Genomic DNA, 18,649 nt, shown 5'->3' on the forward strand with positions numbered 1-18,649 from the left:
TATTTTTATTTTTTCCTTATTTTCTTTTTCATGTTCTAATTCTTATTTTGTTACTTCCTCGATTTCAATTTATTTGGTTTGATTCGAAGTATGATGATTAAATAATTAATGTTTGGTGTAGAATTTTCATATATGTTTTTTGAAATAAAATGTACATATATTTAAAAAGTACATAAAAAGTACTCTAAATTACAATAGTTAGTAACTCATTTAAAACATTTAAAAAGTACTTGAAAATCATGATCAAAGAAAATATTATTTGATTGCCCTAGTAGTAACTAAGATAGACAAATTGAAATAAAGGGGATCGACTCTGACTCTTTTACTCCTATCGTTGCTTTTCTTTTTGTTACTTCAAAAGTAGTTATTTCATATTCAACCGCTCGAGTTTTCGCAATCTTTCTATTCTATCCCATTTCATTATGGGATAATCGACTAATACTTAAATAATAAGTAAAGTAGTCATCCTATGACCAATCAACTCAGTCACTAGATCGTCCATGCCCATCCGTTTTGTCTTTTACAATATAAGTTCTTTTTATAATATTTAATATTCATGAGATTAGCTATTCTTAAAGTACACCCTCCATTTCAAAATATTTGTCATGATTTTCTTTTTGAAATTCAAACGATATGCACTTTGATCAATATTTTAAGATATATTGTTTTTTAATATTGATATGAGAAAAATTACAATTTATAATACTTTATGTATAATTTTTAAATTAATCTAATTTAACTTTAAAAAATAATCAAATTAACCATCCAAAAACGAAACATAACAACTACTATTTAAAAAAGTGTAATGGTACCACTATACTTTAAAACGAAGAAAGTGTAATGGTACCACTATATGAGAAAATCTATTTTTATAGTGTTTGGTTTTTCTTATGAGTATTGTTTGATAAAGCAAGTAAATCAAGTTTAATACAATTTATTTATCTCAAAACTTCCCCTACTCTAATATCAAAACTTATAAATTTAATCATATAGTGAGGTCATTTGTGTCATTGTGTGTAGGTAACTGTATTTGATCATATTATTTAAATCCATATTCATGTTTGATTAAATGTTGATATTTGGCAGATCATAATCTTGCCAAACCAAATAGAAAATTCAAAAAAAGAAGGTTCAGTAAACAACTCTGCTCAAACATATGTATAAATAGTTGATAATACAAGTGTGTTCTTTTCGGCGGTGGATTCCTAACTTTTATTGAGGAGTTTCAAAAAATAAAATTATAGTATTTTGAGATTTAAACTTAAAACCTCAAAATGAATTTTGAACTCCTTAATCAGTAAACCAACCTCTAATCTTGTGTTCAAGAGATTCAAAACTTATGTATATATATATAATTTTCTTTGTGGAGGATTCAGATTAGGATAAAAATCTAGGTGATTCATCCTTTGCACCATAGTAGTTGTAGTTCTGCTCATTGTTTATTGCCATTTGATTTATGCATTATATTGTTGTTTATAGTTGTGGCTCCGTTGCACTTTGACTATCTTATTTATCTTATCTTATCTTATTTATTTATAGTAGTTAATGCATCTTTCTTTCCGTACCACTCTACCATGACTTTCTCATTTTTTTGTTATTCCTTGTTTTCATCTTGTTTTTGATATGCTTGTCCTTATCTGACTTTTTATCTTGTTTTCCTTTCTTAAAACCGAGGGTCTTCCGAAAATAGGGGTCCTATCTTTCAAGGTAGGGGTTAGGTCTGCGTACACTCTACACTCCCCAGACCCCACATTGTGGGATTATACTGGATTTGTTGTTGTTGTTGTATATATGTAAGAAAATAATAAAATATCTTATATATATATATTATAATTTTTATCAACAGTTCAGATCCGCCCCCGATTCTTTCTAATAGTTTAAATTTTTATACAAAATACTTACATACTATAACAATATTTTAAAACATTATTGAAATCTTGTATTCGAATTTTATCGTCAGACATTATTAAAAAGAATTTGTATGTGAGGGCAAAAATGTCATAAGGTATAAGATTTGTATTGTTGTAAGTTGGATGATACCAATGTTATCTTTCTTAATATAAAAAATAATAATAATAGAAAATTGCGTTAATTATTAATAATTGTGTGGACTTTTGTTGATTTAAGTTTGACTAATACTTCTTCAGTCCCCTTTCCTATGAAACCACCTCAACCTCGCCCCCACCCCAACCTAACAAACTCCAGTCTTCTTTTGCCTACTTTCTTTGCCTTTTTACTCTTAAAAGTCTCATCTTTTCGCCTTTCTACATTTATATTTCTACCACTTCTTTTTAGGGTTTCTTTCCTCACCCAATATTTACCGATTCATCCAACAGATTTGAATGAAAATTCATTACATGGGTTGTTTTTAAATCACAAGAAATCAGTAAAGATCGAAACTTTGAGCTCAAAAAAGCAACTACAAGCTGTGGAGCAAGTGTCCCAGGTTGGTTTTTTAGCTTTTCTTGATCTTACTTTTTTTTTGTTAATTTTAGAAATTCAGCTGAAAATTTTGGATTTGGGGGTCTTCTTAAGGAAATCTATTGTTGTTCGTAGTTTAGATTAGATTGATTTTATCAGTCCCACATTCATTTATTAGTGATTCTTGAAAAATTGCCTTTCTTGAAGTTGGTGTCCAATTTAGAGAAACTTTGGTGTATTTTGTGCTTTGAAAATTCAAGAGCTTATAAACTGATTGAACTATGAAGGCATATTTTGGCAATTACTAATGACATCACTTTTTATGGAAATGTATCAAAACTTTTGAATTGTTTTTATGAATCCTCTTTGCTGAGTTGAGCCTATCAGTAGCAAACCAAGAAACTTGGTTGATTTTTGACTCTTTATTGATAAAGATTGGTTGATTGCTTTTTCATCTAGCCTATCTGCCTCAGGATCTAAAAATCACTTGGTGTAATTTGGTAAAGTTGTTATCATGTGAATATGAGGTCTCGAGTTCGAGTTGTGGACAGAACCTCTTTCAGAAATGCAGGGAAGGCTGCGTGCAACAAACCCTTTGGTCCGGCCCTTACTCGGACTTCACGCATAGCGCGAGCTTAGTGAACCGTGCTTCCCTCAATCTTGTAGTTTTAATCATTTGAAGTACTTAGAGTGAATCTAAATTGACCGCAGCATTGCTATTGAAAATTGCAAATGTTTTAGGTCGATTAGAAAAGTGGAGCTGAAGGTATTCAAATTTGGTTTTAAAGAATAGTAGGAGATCATTCAATCTCTTAGGTTCCTAAACCAGCTTGCTTGGCGGAGCAAAGTGGTGATATAATTTCTTGATTACCTTAACCAACGATTGATTTTGCTCTGTGATCTTAAATAAATTTTAGTGATTTGATTCCCTGATAAGCCCATGTTGCTCGATACTTTAGGTTGTAAATTGTTTCATAATGGTTGTCATGTGTTTATGTCTTACTATTGATTTGACAGGACGATATAAACCAGATAAGGCCGGGTTATTTAGACATTAAGATGGGATGCTTCACGGTTTCAAAGAGTAAGAAGAAAAAATCCGAGCATAGCATCCACATCAAACGTGTGAATCCTCAGGAGCAGTCACCTACTGCACTGCCTGAACCTCAGAGACAAACAAGATCATTGCAGTCCGCACCACCAAGTTTTAGAACAAGAGTGAAACCTGTGCAGTCAAACAATGGAGTAACGACGAGTAGGGCACGAACTCTTTCCGCCCCATCAAGTCTAGACACAGCGGATCAAGATGCTCTAGCATCGAATGAATGTGAGGAACATGAAGAGATGACTAGTCATGCTGGATCAATAAAGGAATACAGGTCATCAGTTCCTCAGCCTCTACCACTTCCATCACCTCAGAATGCCGCTGCTCTCAGGACTACGAAAAGCTTCAAAGTGGGGAATACAAGTAGCCATCTCAATGCCTCTGGACCATTGCCACTTCCTCCTGTACTGCCTCCTACATTGCCTTCTACTGGAACGCTTAGGAACTTTGCTTTTGATGAAATTTCTGCTGCATGCCACCATTTCTCTCCAGAACGTTGTATGTCCGAAGGTCTCTCTTCTGTCATCTACAGAGCTTCTTTTGGGGATGATACCTCTGGTGCAAAGAAGCTTGAAGCCACTATAACTCGCCTTCACCCTTCTTCACAGGTAATGTTCAATTGCATTAGCAGGTTTTGACTTTATATTATCCTAGCTGTCTGTCATCTGCTGATTAGTCCCTCTTATCTGTCCTATATCTGATGATGCAGTAATTCTGTAATGCCATTCTAGTCTGGTGTCTAGGCTTGGCAAGGTTAATATTTGGCTAGATTTAGCAGCACTGTTTCTCTGTACTTGTTACCCTTTCTGTTCTGCATCTGTATAAAATGAATATTGTCCAAATCAGGAATTTGCATGACACAAGCCCGCATCAAACTGCACTTAATAAGTTTCATTTGTAGAACATGCATTACTTACTGGATGGTTTCATTTCCATTGTTGGGTGAAAGAGTCAACTTTGTGGTTAAGGTACCAATCTCACTGTCTTTTTGGCTTTTTCAGGGTCTGAAGGAATTTGTCAACGAGGTGAACACCCTGGCTTCTCTGCAACATTCTTCACTTTGTAAACTGATTGGTTTTCATGCGCGCGAAGGTTCTGAGCACAGGATGTTGGTTTTTGAGAGGCTTTTCCATGGAAGCTTAGACCGGCTTTTGTTCGGAAGATCAGATGGCCCCTCTATAGATTGGAATGCAAGAACCAAAATTGCCTTATGTGCTGCACAAGGTCTTACATTTCTACACGAGGAGGGACCTTTCCAGGTATCATCACTATTATCCGCTATAAGTAGCCTGAGCTGTTGGGCCTTTTTTCCCGTCACGCAAACTTGTATTTTCCGGTGTCATCTTTGTGTTTCTATAACGGAAGTTCCTAGTTTTTCATATGGCGACATGGCCTATGATATTGTCATTTTTTGCTGAATTTCTTGTCTCCACCAACAGGCAATGTTCCAGGAATTTTCAACTGGAAATATACAAATTGACAAGGATTTTAGTGCAAAGCTCTCAGGGTATGGATGCATTACGAATATACAAGAGACAGAGATATCTTGCAATTCAGTTGTAAGTTCTCTTATTTACTGTTGCAATCACACAGCTTCTCTTTTATCTCTGGGAATGTTGGTCTTAAAATTTAAATGGTTACCCAATGTTTTGGGAGGACTAGCAGAGATGGCTGTATGCCTTTATTGAGTATTTTGATCATCAGTAACTTCTGTCTGTCATGTAGTTAAGATATATGTGAATAGGGTCTCAGTTTTTGAGCATATCGTGATAGAAATTGTGACTCATAATTTCAGAGGATGTGGCTCTTAATAGAAGAGACGTCAATGCCTCATAGATTACTATTTGTCGAGAAGCATTTTGCGTTTGTTTTACTCTCGGTCTAATTATGAGTTTTATTACATTATTTGTGCTTTCGACTTCTTTGGAGATTTTATTTAATAAAGTAAGCCCATTTGTTCAGGCCCTGGCAAATCTCTCACAGGAGACACTGGAGAGAGGATTGATAACTCCTAAGAGCAATGTTTGGAGTTTCGGGATTGTTCTTCTAGAACTGCTCACTGGCCGGAAGAATCTCGATGGTCGGTATTCAAAGGAAGAGCGGAATTTAGTCAAGTGGAGTAGGCCCTTCCTTGCTGATGATGGTAGATTATCGCTTATCATGGATCCTCAGCTAAAAGGACGGTTTCCCGCAAAAGCAGCCAGGACAGTGGCTGATATTGCTCAAAGATGCCTGCAAAAGGATCCATCTGAAAGGCCCACCATGAGAACTATCGTGGACCAGCTCAAGACTGTACAAGTGATGAAGTGCCCTTCACGGTTTCCTCTGCAAGAACCAGCGGTAGTTGGTGGTAAACACATGTCAAAGTCTCCAAGCATGAATGGAATCATCACTCCTGCGCCAAGGTTGAGTTTCTCCCCTTCCTTACCACTCACCCGAGCATCGGCTTCTCCCTCAAAGGCTACTACTCAACCCTCGACTCGTCCTTCATTGACATGTTCCTACTCTTTTTCTTTGGAGGACCTTGATCGACTGGAAAGCCGAAGGTCATCAACTTCATCGTTTCGCAGGTCTAGTGTTGAAGGATTTTGATTGTTTATTCTTTGATTGGTTACTTCTAGCCCTCTCCTTTGACAAGTGATTACATCAAAATATATGAAGGATAAAGATGTGGTTTTCCACCTTCCCATTCCTCAAGGAAGAAGATGTGGGAAATAACATTTTGTAGATAAGGTTTGTCCTTTAGTTTGATTAGTGTTTTGTGAAGCGAGATGTGTGGGCAGATGTAGATTTTCTTTACTGTGTTATAACCTCGGGTCCCTTCGAAGACGGAAAAAGCAATCCCCAGATTGCTGGAAAGCAATAAAAAGGAAAAGGAAAGGGAAGATGGAGAAAAAAGGAAATTCCATTTTGCAATGAATGTATATGTGTACAAGTATTCTTTGTTTAGTGTATCAAGAAATGTTGTATTTTGGGAACTTGGCTTGGTGAGAAATATGGTTTCAGTAGTGAGGGTGATGCAGCCTTGCTCTTTGATAAAAAAACAAATCTCAGTGTTCCATGTTATCTGTAAAGTTTTGTAATCTAATGTGAGTGAAATACTAGGTTGGAAAGTGTCAGCTACAGAATCTCAAATATATTTGCATTAGTACAAGCTGGTTGCACTTGATTTATACACTCTTTCACAGACATTTTAAGCTTTTCTAAGCAATAGGTAAAAGTAATCTGAGCATTGGTGTAAAAGGTAGATGATTACTGTCAAATATTTCTCATCAGTTGGCTGCTACCTACCAGGTGCAGATTGTTTTTCTTCCTCCAGCTGCTACACTTGTTTGGATCACAAAATAAAAATACATAAAACTAGAAACTAATTTATAGAAAACTACAAAACCAATTGACACAAATCACACGGGCATTCACCTTCATCCTATACGTTGAAGGTTTGAATCATACTAGCTTTTTAGTGACAAATCGCTAATACCTTTGGAAGGAACATATTTCGAAGGTCTCCTTCAGCTGAGATGGAAATACCCTTCACTGTTTACTATCCTTTAAATTTCTTCAAGAGCAAGGATGTGATGAAACAATTTCATTTGTTATATAAACATATTTCAACTCATTTGTCCACCATAAGTGCCTATCCCTCATCAAAAGCATCGCAAGCATATACATCATGGGCTAAATGCAAATTATATGACATTTAAAAGTTAGTCATGAGGGAAAGCTAAATATTCAGTACACACGTGGTACAGCCTATAAACACAAATATTTTAACACCCAATTGCTTGACATACTCCTAATAAGTACAAGATATCAACAAGGCGGACGGAATATGCTGATATGGAGAAGAGTGGAAACCTCCTATATTTAGTTGGTCCATCAAGAAAAAGAATAGAAAGGAGCAATAGCAAGCAAAAGGATTTCATGTTTTCATCATTGGTCCTTTCCACTTTGATCTTGTTCAGAGTTTTCCTTAGCGACATCCTTTTCTAGCTCTTGAGCAGTAGAAGCAAGGCACTGATCCTCTTGGACGCGTAGGTCACTCTCTCTGGTGTCTTGGGGCAACCCTTGGGACCCTGAGCTCCCTTGTTGCTCAGAAACTAAACTTGTTAGACCATTCTGCCTCAGATATGTCTCTAGCGGCAGATAAGCTTGCTGAAGAAGAGACATCATGCTAATATGAGATGAACCTGTATCTTCACGATTTGGGTGACAGTTTAAGTCTAATTGCGACTTACTTATTTCAGGAAGCTTCTGCAATTGATTGCTGCTATGGCCCCTCGCCAGTGTCTCGCTTCCTGACCTTTCTTTGTCTGAAGGATCAACTTCTGGTTTCACCTGTCTAGAGAAGCTGTCCACTTCAGTCTCTTCCTTGGAACTCCACATAAGTTGATTCCTCTGGCCAAGTTCCGCTTCACGTTCTGATTGACGCTTCTTTTTACGCATCATAAGTGTCTTGAAACGGCGTTTGACTGTCATGCAGACATTGCAAGTACATGTCGGGTTATGTTTGCCCTTCCCGCTGGGAGGCTGGATGCACACAATGCACGAACAGCCAGGTCGATGCCTTGGGTGTTTTGTTGTTGTTGCAACCGATGCAAGACCAGGCTCTCTTACGTCACCAGCAATGCTTATCCCATTTGCTTGAGAATCTAAATCAGAAGAATCATGGGCCTGTGTTGTCCTTTGGCCTGCTGCACTTCTCTGTTTCTTGAAATCTGTACAACAGCGCCAACAAAACTAAAACAATATTATTTTTGTTCAACTAAGAAGGTATCCCCAACCAAACCTAGCATACAGTTAAAATGACTGCAAGTGGAATGACACAGGCATGCAACGTTCTAGCTAGAATGTATGGGAGGTAATTTGTCCTATATTTTCATATCATATGTGCACAACAAGTTACAAGTATAATTATGTGACTGGTAAATGACATTTAGTTTAGTATGACTGCAGGCTTACAAACAATGATGGCATCACATAAGTATGTTAAATCAAGAGTTCATAAATTATTTGACATGATTCATATAAGATCGAGCTGGTGCATGACCGAAATATACACTGAAACTAAAGCAACAAGTTACTTCACCCTTGTCCATTTTGAGAAGATTTTCAAGCTCTCTGGGTGTTAAATCGTCTGGGACAGAACAAGAGGACCTGAGAACACAAGCATGATTAGTGTAATTCTAAGTCACATTAGGGCTGTTGTGCAAAAGTCCTTGAATGGCCAAGTCCTGACCTGCTATGATCTGAAATGTTGTCCTGACATGTCCACTGAGGAGGTAGAAGATAATCAGCTGGCAACTTTCGCCACTTAAAGCAATTATCACATTGAGCCCACTGCTCCTGCTCCCTGGGATCATATACCAGTAAAACCTCCAATTCGAGCAGTTCAGGGATTATCAAATGTCAAGAAGATGGACATAAAAAAGAATGTTTAGAACAGAAAAATATGTTTTTTAAGAGTATTTGTTGCAGTTGAATATGTTGTGGCACAAATTACAGTCTATAGTTCATTGGTGAATTGGTGATGTCGTACTATTCGGTGCCAAATTTAAGGCAGCATTCTGTGTCTATTCCCGCTCCAACATCTTCCCATTATTTTGTCATCTACCCTCTCTTTTCTATTTTCTGTTTTCTTAACCCTTTGAGAAAGAAATAGGTGAAGGGTAGAGACGTCACCACTTGAACTATCAGCTTCCAAAACTAACATCTGAATAAAAGAAAAGACAGTTGGAATATGACAGAAGAACGGAGTCTCTCAGAGAAAACAGCCACTGTACGTCACTATTTATTAGGACCAGGACCAAACTTTTGGGAAAGAGGAAAGCTCTTCATGTAGCAGCAGAATTAGAAAGAAGTTAAAAATTTTAGGGACATTCTTCACGGTTTCATGCTGGCCAAACCAGTCATTAGCATCATATTGTTTCCTATCCGCCATGGATTATATTGCCCCGACTCTTCCGCTGGGTGCGTATCGGATCATCCAAAAGTTAAGCATTTTTGGAGGATCCGACGCAGTTGTGGCAGCTGTTTTGGAGAGTCCGAGTAACATAGGCCATGGACTCCTTGTTAGTGAAAAATATTCAGAAAAGGTAGCTTAAGATGGTCTTTTATTGCTGATGTCCTCTTTCATCATTTTTTAAGCAACAAGTTGGTGTAGTGGAATACATTCTCATAAGATATTCTTTCTTACCCAGATAAGCGGACAGTAAATATACTCCTCTTCCCAAGAACAGGTGGTTGCTGCATTTCGAAGAACAAAGTTACAAACCAAAGCCAGAGTTCTTTAGCAGATTGACAAATCTTAAAAAGCAATTCTCGCCAATTAAGATAATGCCAAGTTCATCTAGTTCAACTATCATATAGCATGAGCAGCACAAATTATTTCAAAAATAAAGCTACATACTTCATATTCTTCAAACTCGTGGTCCTCAATTGTAACAGTGGTTGGCTGGACACTCAGCGGTGGTCGGAGCATATCCTGTAACTCTTCCCATGAAAGTTTCAACTCCAAAGCATCATGGGCATCAATGAGCAGTCTCTTACTTTTTGACCCAATATTACGACTTCTTTTACGCTCTGAAACAGGCATTGAAGGGGAGAGGGCACCATCTGCATTCCTGCCTCCATTCTTCTCAGTTAAGTACCAGTTAAAATCACCACTATTGAAATGCTTCGAAGACAAATTCACAGAAGACTCCCTGCTTCCTTTAAATGACTGAAGAAGGCCAGAGTAACCACTCATTAAAGGTATATTCTCAGGCATTGCTGAGAAGGAGGTGGGTTCAGTGGAGAAAACACTCTTGGGTATAGCTGACAGACGATTTTCCTGTTTAGGCAACATAATCAATATTATATCCTATAAGCCGCTAAAGTATACTCAGATGAAAACCCCTAAGTGGAATAGTTACCTGAGTTGAATTAACAGTTGATGCTTTACGGAACCCCATTAAAAGCTTTCCTTCTGGATCCATGCGGCTGAAAGTTACTGAAATGAAATGTTCTTATAGGATGAGAAATGAGTAGCAGAATTCTAAGTCTGAATAGAGAGCACAAAATGAAAAAGGAACAAATAAATAAAATAACAGGTATTAAAGGAATGGACCTTCCGCCTAACTCAACCCCATGGTGGGACTCTTTACAACACACAAAAAAAAAATTGGAATTCATTCACTAGAGCAAAACAAGGCATATATTTCTCCGTTTCTTGAGCATGTAGAGCTTATCGGGAGCTGGAATGACTAATGAGCAATAATAATGCAAGAATATGAGCACACAAGTTAGCAAGACTACACAGGTGAAACTCATGTTCTGTTTTGTTATGTTGCTTTTGGAAAACAAAAATAGTTTTTGTTAGTAGTTGAAGGACTCCTGTTAATAAATTGAATCACAGAGCAATTACACCAGACAATTAAAAGCAAAAACCCAAAAGAAAACTAAATTCTTTCATATTAGCTACCTAGAAGAAGCTAGGAAAAAAGATATTCCATATGATATTAGCTTCTTCACTCGATTCTCTTCCTGGCATAACGTTCTTATATTGAAACCTGTTAGGAACCATACCAGAGGAGCAAATTTACTATCTATGTTAATATATAAGCACTCAATGTGACTATCCCCCTTTGATAGTGTATGAATTGGAAAAAAACAAAAAATTGGAAAATTGAGAATCATCCTATCAGACCAACTTGGAAGGTACAGTAGTTAACAATGAACTCATTGTTGTTTTATAGCTAATAATAATCTAAACTTGGAAAAGTGAAAGAAGTATTGGCCCTATTACTGTCATTCTAATTCCAGAATAGCTGACTGGCTTTAACAAGAAGATGTGCATAAGCATGTATTTGGAGAATGTCAAAAATTCTAACCTCATGGATTCTATGTCTAACCTGACCCCTTTTTCTCAAAAAGAGGTGGGTAATGAGTATTGACCTGCCAGCATCACTGCTTCAATGTTGAGTTAAAGCAAAGAACTAGCGGTAGCAAAATTGACCCAATTATTTATAACTTGCCCAAAACTTATCAGGCTGGGCATGAGATATTTCACTGACGAGCTAATTTGGGTTATGCCCAGCTTAACCTGTCTTAGACAAGCTGCCCAAACATAACCATATAGATGGCCAACCATAACCCATAGGAATGGAGAAGACTTAATTCAAGGTTAAGAATGTAAACTAAAATATCAAACATGTCAGAATAACGAAGCTTTCTACAAAAACTGTCTTTCTTACTAGAATGCCAACTTACATGACCTATTTATTGACTCAACCCATTTGCCACCCCTACTAAAAGAACTAAAGTGTCTTGATCGGTGAAATCTTAAAATGTCATGAACCGGAAATTCATCTCATGAATAAAAAGACAATCTTTTCAAGTCTAGGTAGATGATTACTGCTTAATGTTAACAAGGTAATTCGAATATAACAGGCTTTATGGCTCATTACAAAGGATGAAACTTCATAACCTGTATCTCCGGCTTGTAATTGCATAGATTGAATGCAAGGGGTCACACCCTCGAGAACATACATCCTGCTGTTGTTGTTTGGCCAAAATCTGAACTGGAATACCCATTCTTTGCCCTTCACATCTTGAATCCGCAGAGGAAGGCCTTCTGGTTGAGAAATTGGTGGGAAATATGCCTGTACAATAAAAATAGTCAAATTTAAAGAAATTGCTGGTGTCACTACTAGGACAAAGATAAAGGAATACTAGGCCTCTGTTACAGTGGGCTAAAAAGTCGGCAGAGTGGAATGTGTAAAAATGATGAGGAAACAAATGTGAAAGTTAGAAACTTACTTCAGCACATGCTTTAGGAAGTACCAAACGGCCAATTCGACCTGCATCACTTGCACTCAGAACCTTCTCAAATAATGGTATGATGGTGGAATTTGAGCTTGAAAACACATTGTCAAGGAAATCATGTATGACATAGGTCAACAACAATGAATTAATTTAAGAGCTCATGATGGATACTCTCCAGATATTTGCTGCAACTCCTGGTCTGTTATCCTCGGCCAATAGCGTGGAAGCAGCTGATTCTTAATCCGACCTTCAACCGGTGGTCTGGCAACACGAATCTGTGAAATTATGCCAGCACTAGTCTCTGGTCCCAAAGCAGAGGTAGATTTGGGAGGTTTAGGCAAGAGGTTTCGCGACCTAGACCCTTGCTGCAAGGAAGAAATTGTCTTGTTCAAGTCCCCCTCATCCAATGTAGTGGCAAAGAGCTTTGTGTTCGGTGAAGGTGCAGACAGAGCTATGCTTAAGTTTGTTTGCACCGTTGATCCATGAATCTCTATAACTCCTTTGTATCCGTTATATGAATCCAGTTTGGCATTTTTAGAGGACTCCGCCGAAGCCTGACACAAATTTGACGAAAAAGTGCTTCCAGATTCTCCAGTGGGATGGAAGGCTTCTTCCATTTTTATTTGTCCTATAGGCCTATTGGTGTTGTCATTCTGGTGTAGGAGCAGAAGTGCTGGATCAATACTGTCAGAACCCTCTCTTTTATTAGGTTCAGAACCATTCATCTGACTGCCCAAAGAAGTGGAAGCTGTTTCACCAACACTGTTTGAGATAGAAGTTCCAAAAGCTTTGGGCTTCTCATGATTTTGGGTCTGCAGGAAAATTGAAGAACATGATGCAGGATGTAAACATAGTTCCTAAGTTTCTAATAGATAAACCCTAAGAAAACAATGTCATGTCTAGCAACTTCAATCTGTCACTTCCAATGGAAAAAATACTTGCTAATTAAAAAATACACTTGCTTAACTACATTACAAATAGAAATAGGGTGTCCTACTCCTGAACAATGTTAGAGAACAATCAGGAAATAGAACAGATAAACAGATGGGAAGCACGAGTGCAATTTGCTGGGGTTTTTTCTTAGATGTGATTTTTTTTTTGGATAAAATCGGTAGGAACAATGTCCACGAGTTATTAGAGTTTACTATGTTATTCAAATGTTTTATGGACTACTACTTAAATAGTTAAATTACAATCCAAGGAGAGCTAGCAAGCCAACTTCAGTAGTTACAATTCATTTGAGCGTCACTTATAAGTTATATCATATGTTCACAGTACAACAGTTCATATGAATGCATAAAATTTATCTCACAGCATGTCGCTGACAGCTCTTCACACAGCTGACACAATTAATTCCCCCACTATCGAGCAGCTCTAGCAAAGAGCTAGAAGCAATGCATCCGCAATGAAGACGCTGCCAATACCAAAATTAGTTTCATAGGTAAGTGAAATCTCAGCAGAGAATTAGATTATACCATGAAACAAAAAGACTATTCAGGAGCTAACCTTGCCACATGAAATACAATCCCTCCAACCAGTGTCCTCTGAGTGGAATAAATCACAGAAGACTAGTTGCTCATAAGCAGTCCTGGAGTAAATCCAAATCCCATGTTATGACATCTAGAGATTGTGATCTAATTCTCAGGAAGACCTGAGTAAAATTAGGTCACAACTCACAAGATGGTAAATACAAACTTCACATGACAAATTATAGACCTATATAAATTTCATTTTACAAGATTTATTAAGCCTTCATGAAATAATTGATGAGAAGTCCTACACCTAACTTGAGGCACTATTACCTGTTTAAACTCATCTCCACTTTTAGAAGCCACCAATATTTCTAAGTGTAATGTTGAGAAATCTACAATTTCACCAATTTGGCAGTACTCAGCTTGCCAGAATTTTGTATTAAAACTTAGGGGTAAGTTCTTTTACTTCTCCATGTGTCCAAATTCAATTACTTTCAATGTAATTATTCCATATATTTAGTTAGTATGACTCTGGCCCCATCAGCATAAAGGACTATCTTGTTAAATGCTACATTCTACACCATTCAAGCAAAGAGAACTTGGTCAATAGACCTTTTAGGCTTAAGAGATAATCTACCATTGCATTTGAGATAACTCAGGACACTCACAGAAAGGCAACCAGAGATTGCTAAATGATGTTCATCTACTCTAAATGGGTTGACATTTGGGAAGAAACACTGATCTCATATTAACAAGAATAGAATGTGCAAAATAAGTCATAAAACTATAGTAAGTTAGTAACCCAGTGCCTGCATGAATTGGACAAGGAAAAGAATGAACGTTATAGAGGACCGACAAGGGAGAGACCTATCGGTCAAAGAGTTAGAGTTACGACCTTAGGAATCAAATCTTGATGCCCAGTAGGTGCACTAGGTTAATTCGTCCCATCTGCGGTCTGCCTAAGCCATAATGGTCAAAATTACCTGAGAACTATGTGACATCTGTGCCGATGGATTAGTTGACATATTCTAGCACAAGTTGGTCCACGAACCATCTTAATGTTCCGATTGACCCACCAATGGCTGTGGTTTGTGATTTTTCCACTTAATACTGAAGAGAATCTTGCTCATTAATGGACAAGTAGGCTCCTGAGTCAGTAGTACGATTGTACAACCATGTGGTCCTCAATTCTAATCAGTTAACACCATATTCCAATAATTGCTTTGGCATTATCGCCATTGAATTTTTAAATTTTTTTATAATTGTGGTGTCTGAGTCAGCTTGCGCTCCATCAACTATTCCAGGAATTGCTTTGGCATCTATAGCCAATTCATATTTGAATATGTCTATGCTAAAGTGGTCTCTGGATATAATTTCTCAAATAAATGGATGCCCTAAGACTCTGCATCAATTTTTCAGTTATGGTGGAACTGATGTTCGCTACATTTATAGCCAAGTTAAAGTGAATGTTTTTCCTTTTGGCAATGCAGGTGTAGATTGCAAAAGATACAAATTTATCCTGAATTTAATACCAATAATCTATTCTGACCAAGAAAAACAAGACAAACAGGAAAATAACACAAGAAATAAAACGAATAATCAAAACGAAACATAAGGACAAAAAAATGAAAAAAAAGATAATAAACTAGTTTCATTCCATCAGCAGTCAGCACCAAATTATTTACTGTAAGTGAAATAACTGCATGCAAACTCTTATTTCATATAAGAATGGCCAAAAGAGCACAAAAAGACAAAGTTGCTCCACAGTAACTTAAACATTGAACCAAAGAGACAATTTTGAAAAAAATAATCCCCTCACTACTTTTTTCCCATCACTTCAACGGCCTCACTTGGATCGCAAGCACATACTACTGATCTCGGCCAAAAAAAAACCTTACTATTACACAGCAAGAACCACACTGATAATGCAAATCGTTATAAGAAGGCAAGTAGGTTAATCTGCACCGACTTCCTAAGAAACAATAAGTGAAACAGAAAAAAGAAGGATTTCATCTTTCACAGAATTTGATCCTACAGGATTCTTATCTTTCCAGAACTAGAGTCAGTTTGAACAACCATTACTTGGTGTATGAACTGGACTAAGAACCTATTTTCCCAATATAATTAGTTTTCTCAAATTGAGTATGCAATCTCTTATAAGAAAAGGTAAAGTAATGGTTTCATGGAATTCAAGAACATTGCAATTACATGGCAATCAGTCAGAAAAAGAACATGATTTAGTGAATATCTTTCAGTAAAACAAAAAGTATAATTCTCTGAGCTGCTCAGGATTCACCAAAACAAAAATCTTAACATAAACACAGAAACTATTCAGATTGTACATACTTCTTCCATTTCAAATAGAATAACCAGCTCATAGAACAAAGGTCAAACCATCTAATGTTCCATCTCTATTAGTAGGACATTGGTTCCTTAATCTTTTCTCGAATAACAAAAATAAGATATCCAGTGTAGTCCCACAAAGAGTATATGTCACAACATTTTTATAATAAAAATATCCAAAAATCAATGCATGAAAAATACTAGTCAAATTGACATCCTAAATGGTAATGTTACCATATAACGTCAACAAACAGAGGGAAGAACAGACGAACCAGTTTCTAGAAATAGAAAGAACAAGAAAACTGAATTTACAAACATATAGTAATTCAGTATAAAGAGAGAAAGAGATCTGAATTGAATTACCCGCACTTATCACAGAGGCTAGCAAATTCACCAGATCGCAAAGGCCACCCTTTTTTCCACTCAATTGAAGAAGTTGCCCCACATAGTCCATTCATGCAAATCTTCGACTCCATTCCTACCCCTTCCTACTTCTAATCAAGCCCTAATACAGCATAATCTTCCTCTTTACACTTCATATGCAAAACCCAAAAAAGTTTCTTCTAAAAAACAAGTTTTTAAACTAAAAATGAAGTCTTTAGAAAAACCCAAGTATGAAAAAAATTCAAGAATAAGAGTAAAGAGACATAAACTACAGCTGGTAAGCTGCAGTGTTTGTGGGTCTGTTTTTAAATTTGTGATAGAGAAATATTTGGGAAGTTTGTTGAATTTCCGGTACCGGAAAGTTTTATCACCGGTGTATCGGAGTTGGGAGAGAGAGAGCGTAAAGTGTAAAACAGTTTTAATAAAATGGAAAAGGGGGGCATGCAGAAACTTGAAGGGTCAGCAAAGGTCGCCCGCCTTTCCCTTTCAGTTCCTTTTCCACTAACGTCTCTCTGCTCCTCTCTCTATTTCTTTTTCACCTTGTGAGTTTTAATAGTGGTGCTTACACCACTTATCACGCGGAGTGATAGTTAGTCAAGAACTCTTATGTTAAGAAGTTAAAAATTGTAAAAATAAAGATATCGCAATAAATGCGTGAACATATTAGAGATAGGATTAAAAAGGAGGATATTCGAGATAAGATCAGAGTTACTTCGAAAAGAACAAGATGCAGAAAGCGACATTAAATTAGTTTGAATATGTAAAAAAGAGATGTTTGGAAAGTGCGGAGATGTACGAGATTGGTTATGGATGGTTTAGAAGAGGTGGAGGTAGACCGAAAGTATTGAGAGAGTTGATTAGATAGGTATGATGTAGTTTCAGCTTACTGATAACATAAAATTAAATAGGAGGTCGTGGAAGATATAAATTAGAGTAGAAAGTTAATTAATAGGTAGTAATATGTTATATATCATTTGTCCATGCTAGTAATTATTGTATTGCACCTGTAATTTAGAGTCCTTCAATTTATATTATTATTTGTGAGAGGTTGGTCATGGATGGTTTCAGAAGAGGTAGGGGTAGGTCGAAGAAATATTGGGGAGAGGTGATCAGACAGGACATGGCGCATTTACGACTTACCGAGGACATGACCTTAGATAGGAGGGTGTGGAGGACACACATCAGGGTAGAAGGCTAGTACATAGTGGCATTATTCCCCCTTATCCATAGGCGTATTAACGCACTATGATTTCTTGTACTCTGATTTATTTTATGTATGTTATGTTATCTTATGTTATTTATGGTATTTATGTTATTATTTAACGATATCTACTATTTTTTTGGTGCTTTGATTATACTATTGTTTGGAACTCTTCCGTTATCTACTTTCCTACTTTTAATATTCTTGTCTGACCTTTTTTCCTATGCTTCTATTGAGCCGAGGGTCTTTCGGAAACAGTCGTCCTACATTGGTAGGAGTCAGGTCTGCGTACACTTTACCCTCCCCAGATCCCACGATGTGGATATCACTGGGTTATTGTTGTTGTTATTTGTTGTTTTATACTTTAACGATCATATGATTTTGTTGAGGTATTGTCTTGTTGCTATTACTATAAGAAAATATATTTATTGTATTTAAAAGATTTACAAAAGGGTCTTAAACCTCTTCTTTTTTTTATAATGAAAAAAGTGTGGTATGAAAAACAAACAAAAAAAATGGTCTAAATTAAAAAAAAAATAAAAAAATCCACTTGCCTTTTTAACTGGGGTTCTTTTGGCTTTGTGTGTACGATAAGATTGGAAGTGAGATTAGATGTATGTCAATCATCATTGCGTAATTAAACGGATAAGTAAGTAAATCAAAACTTAGTTTATTCAATCCACTAATTGATTACTTCTTCTACGCGTGCAAATACTATAATGACGTCATGCTTCTCAAATCTTTAACTAAAATTATTTAACTACAAAATCAGGGGTAGGTTGGGAGACGTGGGTGAATGACATTACTTTTTGGAATAATTTTAAATATATATAATAAAAGGGTAAAAAAAATGATTTGTTTTTGAACTTTATGATATGGAGCTGATATACCATCCGTTTAAAAACTAGTTCATAGATA

General features: G+C 36.6%; 2 protein-coding genes across 5 annotated transcripts; one reads left to right on the forward strand and one right to left on the reverse strand.

Moving 5' to 3' along the window:
• Nucleotides 1-2,158: 2,158 nt before the first annotated feature.
• LOC129875606 (probable serine/threonine-protein kinase PBL3) lies at nucleotides 2,159-6,645 on the forward strand. The gene is made up of 5 exons (XM_055950899.1): nucleotides 2,159-2,446; nucleotides 3,439-4,134; nucleotides 4,528-4,785; nucleotides 4,966-5,085; nucleotides 5,489-6,645. The coding sequence occupies exons 1-5, from the start codon at nucleotides 2,159-2,161 to the stop codon at nucleotides 6,116-6,118; spliced, it is 1,992 nt and encodes a 663-aa protein (XP_055806874.1). The 3' UTR covers nucleotides 6,119-6,645.
• A 628-nt stretch (nucleotides 6,646-7,273) lies between these two features.
• LOC129876118 (B3 domain-containing transcription repressor VAL2) lies at nucleotides 7,274-17,057 on the reverse strand. Of its 4 annotated transcripts, XM_055951443.1 has the most exons (13): nucleotides 16,510-17,057; nucleotides 13,838-13,919; nucleotides 13,644-13,745; nucleotides 12,503-13,143; nucleotides 12,326-12,422; nucleotides 11,994-12,168; nucleotides 10,441-10,517; nucleotides 9,936-10,358; nucleotides 9,723-9,772; nucleotides 8,766-8,879; nucleotides 8,616-8,683; nucleotides 7,765-8,244; nucleotides 7,482-7,681 (listed from the first exon to the last, which is right to left on the reverse strand). In XM_055951443.1, the coding sequence occupies exons 1-13, from the start codon at nucleotides 16,620-16,622 to the stop codon at nucleotides 7,620-7,622; spliced, it is 2,484 nt and encodes an 827-aa protein (XP_055807418.1). In that variant the 5' UTR covers nucleotides 16,623-17,057; the 3' UTR covers nucleotides 7,482-7,619. The 4 variants fall into 4 exon arrangements, with proteins under 4 accessions (XP_055807417.1, XP_055807419.1, XP_055807418.1 ...); XM_055951442.1 differs by having other exon boundaries at nucleotides 7,274-8,244; XM_055951445.1 differs by having other exon boundaries at nucleotides 7,611-8,244; nucleotides 8,587-8,683.
• Nucleotides 17,058-18,649: the final 1,592 nt, after the last annotated feature.

This window comes from Solanum dulcamara, chromosome 12, assembly GCF_947179165.1.
Source record: "Solanum dulcamara chromosome 12, daSolDulc1.2, whole genome shotgun sequence".
NCBI classification, from domain to species: Eukaryota; Viridiplantae; Streptophyta; class Magnoliopsida; order Solanales; family Solanaceae; genus Solanum; species Solanum dulcamara.

What these genes read in the sequence shown, in the direction of transcription:
- LOC129875606 (XM_055950899.1), top strand. Translation starts at nt 2,159, where the DNA reads ATGAAACCACCTCAACCTCGCCCCCACCCCAACCTAACAAACTCCAGT. An exon ending in CTGTGGAGCAAGTGTCCCAG is followed by an intron (nt 2,447 to 3,438) that starts GTTGGTTTTTTA and finishes TTGATTTGACAG; the next exon opens with GACGATATAAACCAGATAAG. An exon ending in ACGAGGAGGGACCTTTCCAG is followed by an intron (nt 4,786 to 4,965) that starts GTATCATCACTA and finishes CTCCACCAACAG; the next exon opens with GCAATGTTCCAGGAATTTTC.
- LOC129876118 (XM_055951442.1), bottom strand. Translation starts at nt 16,622, where the DNA reads ATGGAGTCGAAGATTTGCATGAATGGACTATGTGGGGCAACTTCTTCA. An exon ending in TTCCTAAAGCATGTGCTGAA is followed by an intron (nt 12,169 to 12,325) that starts GTAAGTTTCTAA and finishes TTTATTGTACAG; the next exon opens with GCATATTTCCCACCAATTTC. An exon ending in TTTACTGTCCGCTTATCTGG is followed by an intron (nt 8,880 to 9,722) that starts GTAAGAAAGAAT and finishes ATATGATCCCAG; the next exon opens with GGAGCAGGAGCAGTGGGCTC.